Here is a 1184-nt window from a genome sequence, read left to right on the forward strand (position 1 = left end):
GCCGGGGGGCCGCGGGGGGAGGCCGGGGAGCCACGGCTGCTCCCCGAGGACACCGTCAGGGTGCTGGCAGACAGGCTGAAACGACAGAGAGCCATGACTGAGGGACACAGCCCACGGGCCACTGCCACCTGGCCACGATGCAGCAGAGCCTTTGCACACGCTCCTTTCCAGAGGTGGCTGAGAGCAGTGGGCAGTGGAGGTCAAGTCCGCTGAAGTGCGCTAGCTCAGACAGTGGTCCCCTCCTCAGCTCCCCAAGCCTCCCCTTGGTCTCGGGGGCCTGGGGCAGTGACAGTTCCTGCCACGCAGCACCGTTAGGAGAAAACCGAGCAAGCAGCACGCATAAAAGCGCCGGCAGGCGTCCCACTATCTGAGAACTGGAAAACACAAGCTATTGTTGAGATCCAAATCTGACTTCACCTAGAAATGTTTGGATCTTTAAAATACATAAATACAAATTGTCCGCACATACGTGTATACTTCCAAACTGGGTCAGCAGCATACCCCGTCCTGGATGGATCTGACTTCAGACTTACTGCTTATGCTGCAGCCGAGTCATAGGTCAGGCATATGATCGGCCTGTCGTCGGGCCGGAGCCCACGTGGCATCGCGGTTAAATGCCTGGCCTTCGTGGCCAGTCCGCACGCGCATGCCCAGGCTGCTCCCCTCCCCCTCTCTTGCTCTCCCGGGAGGAGAACACGCTGTCACCCCACGACAACGAGGTGCGGGTTCCTCTAGGGGAGTGTCCTACCTCCTCAGCTGGGACTGGAGATAGGAGGTCAAGCGGGTAGCTTCCTCCAGCTGCATAAGGAGACAGCTTCTTTTTTCCTGAAGTAGAATCCTGTAGGGAAGAAAAGAGTCGATTGGCGGATTCGCAAAGTGAGGAGTCTATTTTCCCAACGAGAAGCCCAGCCCTACATTCCCTATGACCGATTTAGGCTGGAGTGACTACCCACAGTGCCAGGGCAGAAGGGAGCACTTCTAATCCGCTGCAGAGGCTTGACACCTGGGTGGGCCAGCACAGGGCACTGGCCAAGCAAGTGGCCGGGCAAGTGGACGTCCAGGAGGGTGGATGGGTGGGCGTGTGGACAGTGCACAGACGGGCAGCTGGGCTGTGCGAGGAGCGTGGGGAGGGGCACGCATGAAGGTGGGGGCAGGCGGGCCAGGGGGGGGGATGCACAGGGTAA

The 1184-nt window shown here is 59.7% G+C and overlaps 1 protein-coding gene across 1 annotated transcript in view; it reads right to left on the minus strand.

Moving 5' to 3' along the window:
• The window catches only part of WWC3 (WWC family member 3), a gene marked incomplete at its 5' end in the record, with an annotated part of 33015 nt that overhangs the window by 25700 nt on the left and 6131 nt on the right, over nt 1-1184 (minus strand). Inside the window, 2 exon segments of the mRNA XM_027766918.1 lie at nt 26-75; nt 749-838. Of these exon segments, the coding sequence (XP_027622719.1) occupies nt 26-75; nt 749-838 (140 nt within the window).

The sequence above is a fragment of the Tupaia chinensis genome, unplaced genomic scaffold, assembly GCF_000334495.1.
Source record: "Tupaia chinensis unplaced genomic scaffold, TupChi_1.0 Scaffold143792_2, whole genome shotgun sequence".
Classification (NCBI taxonomy): domain Eukaryota; kingdom Metazoa; phylum Chordata; class Mammalia; order Scandentia; family Tupaiidae; genus Tupaia; species Tupaia belangeri.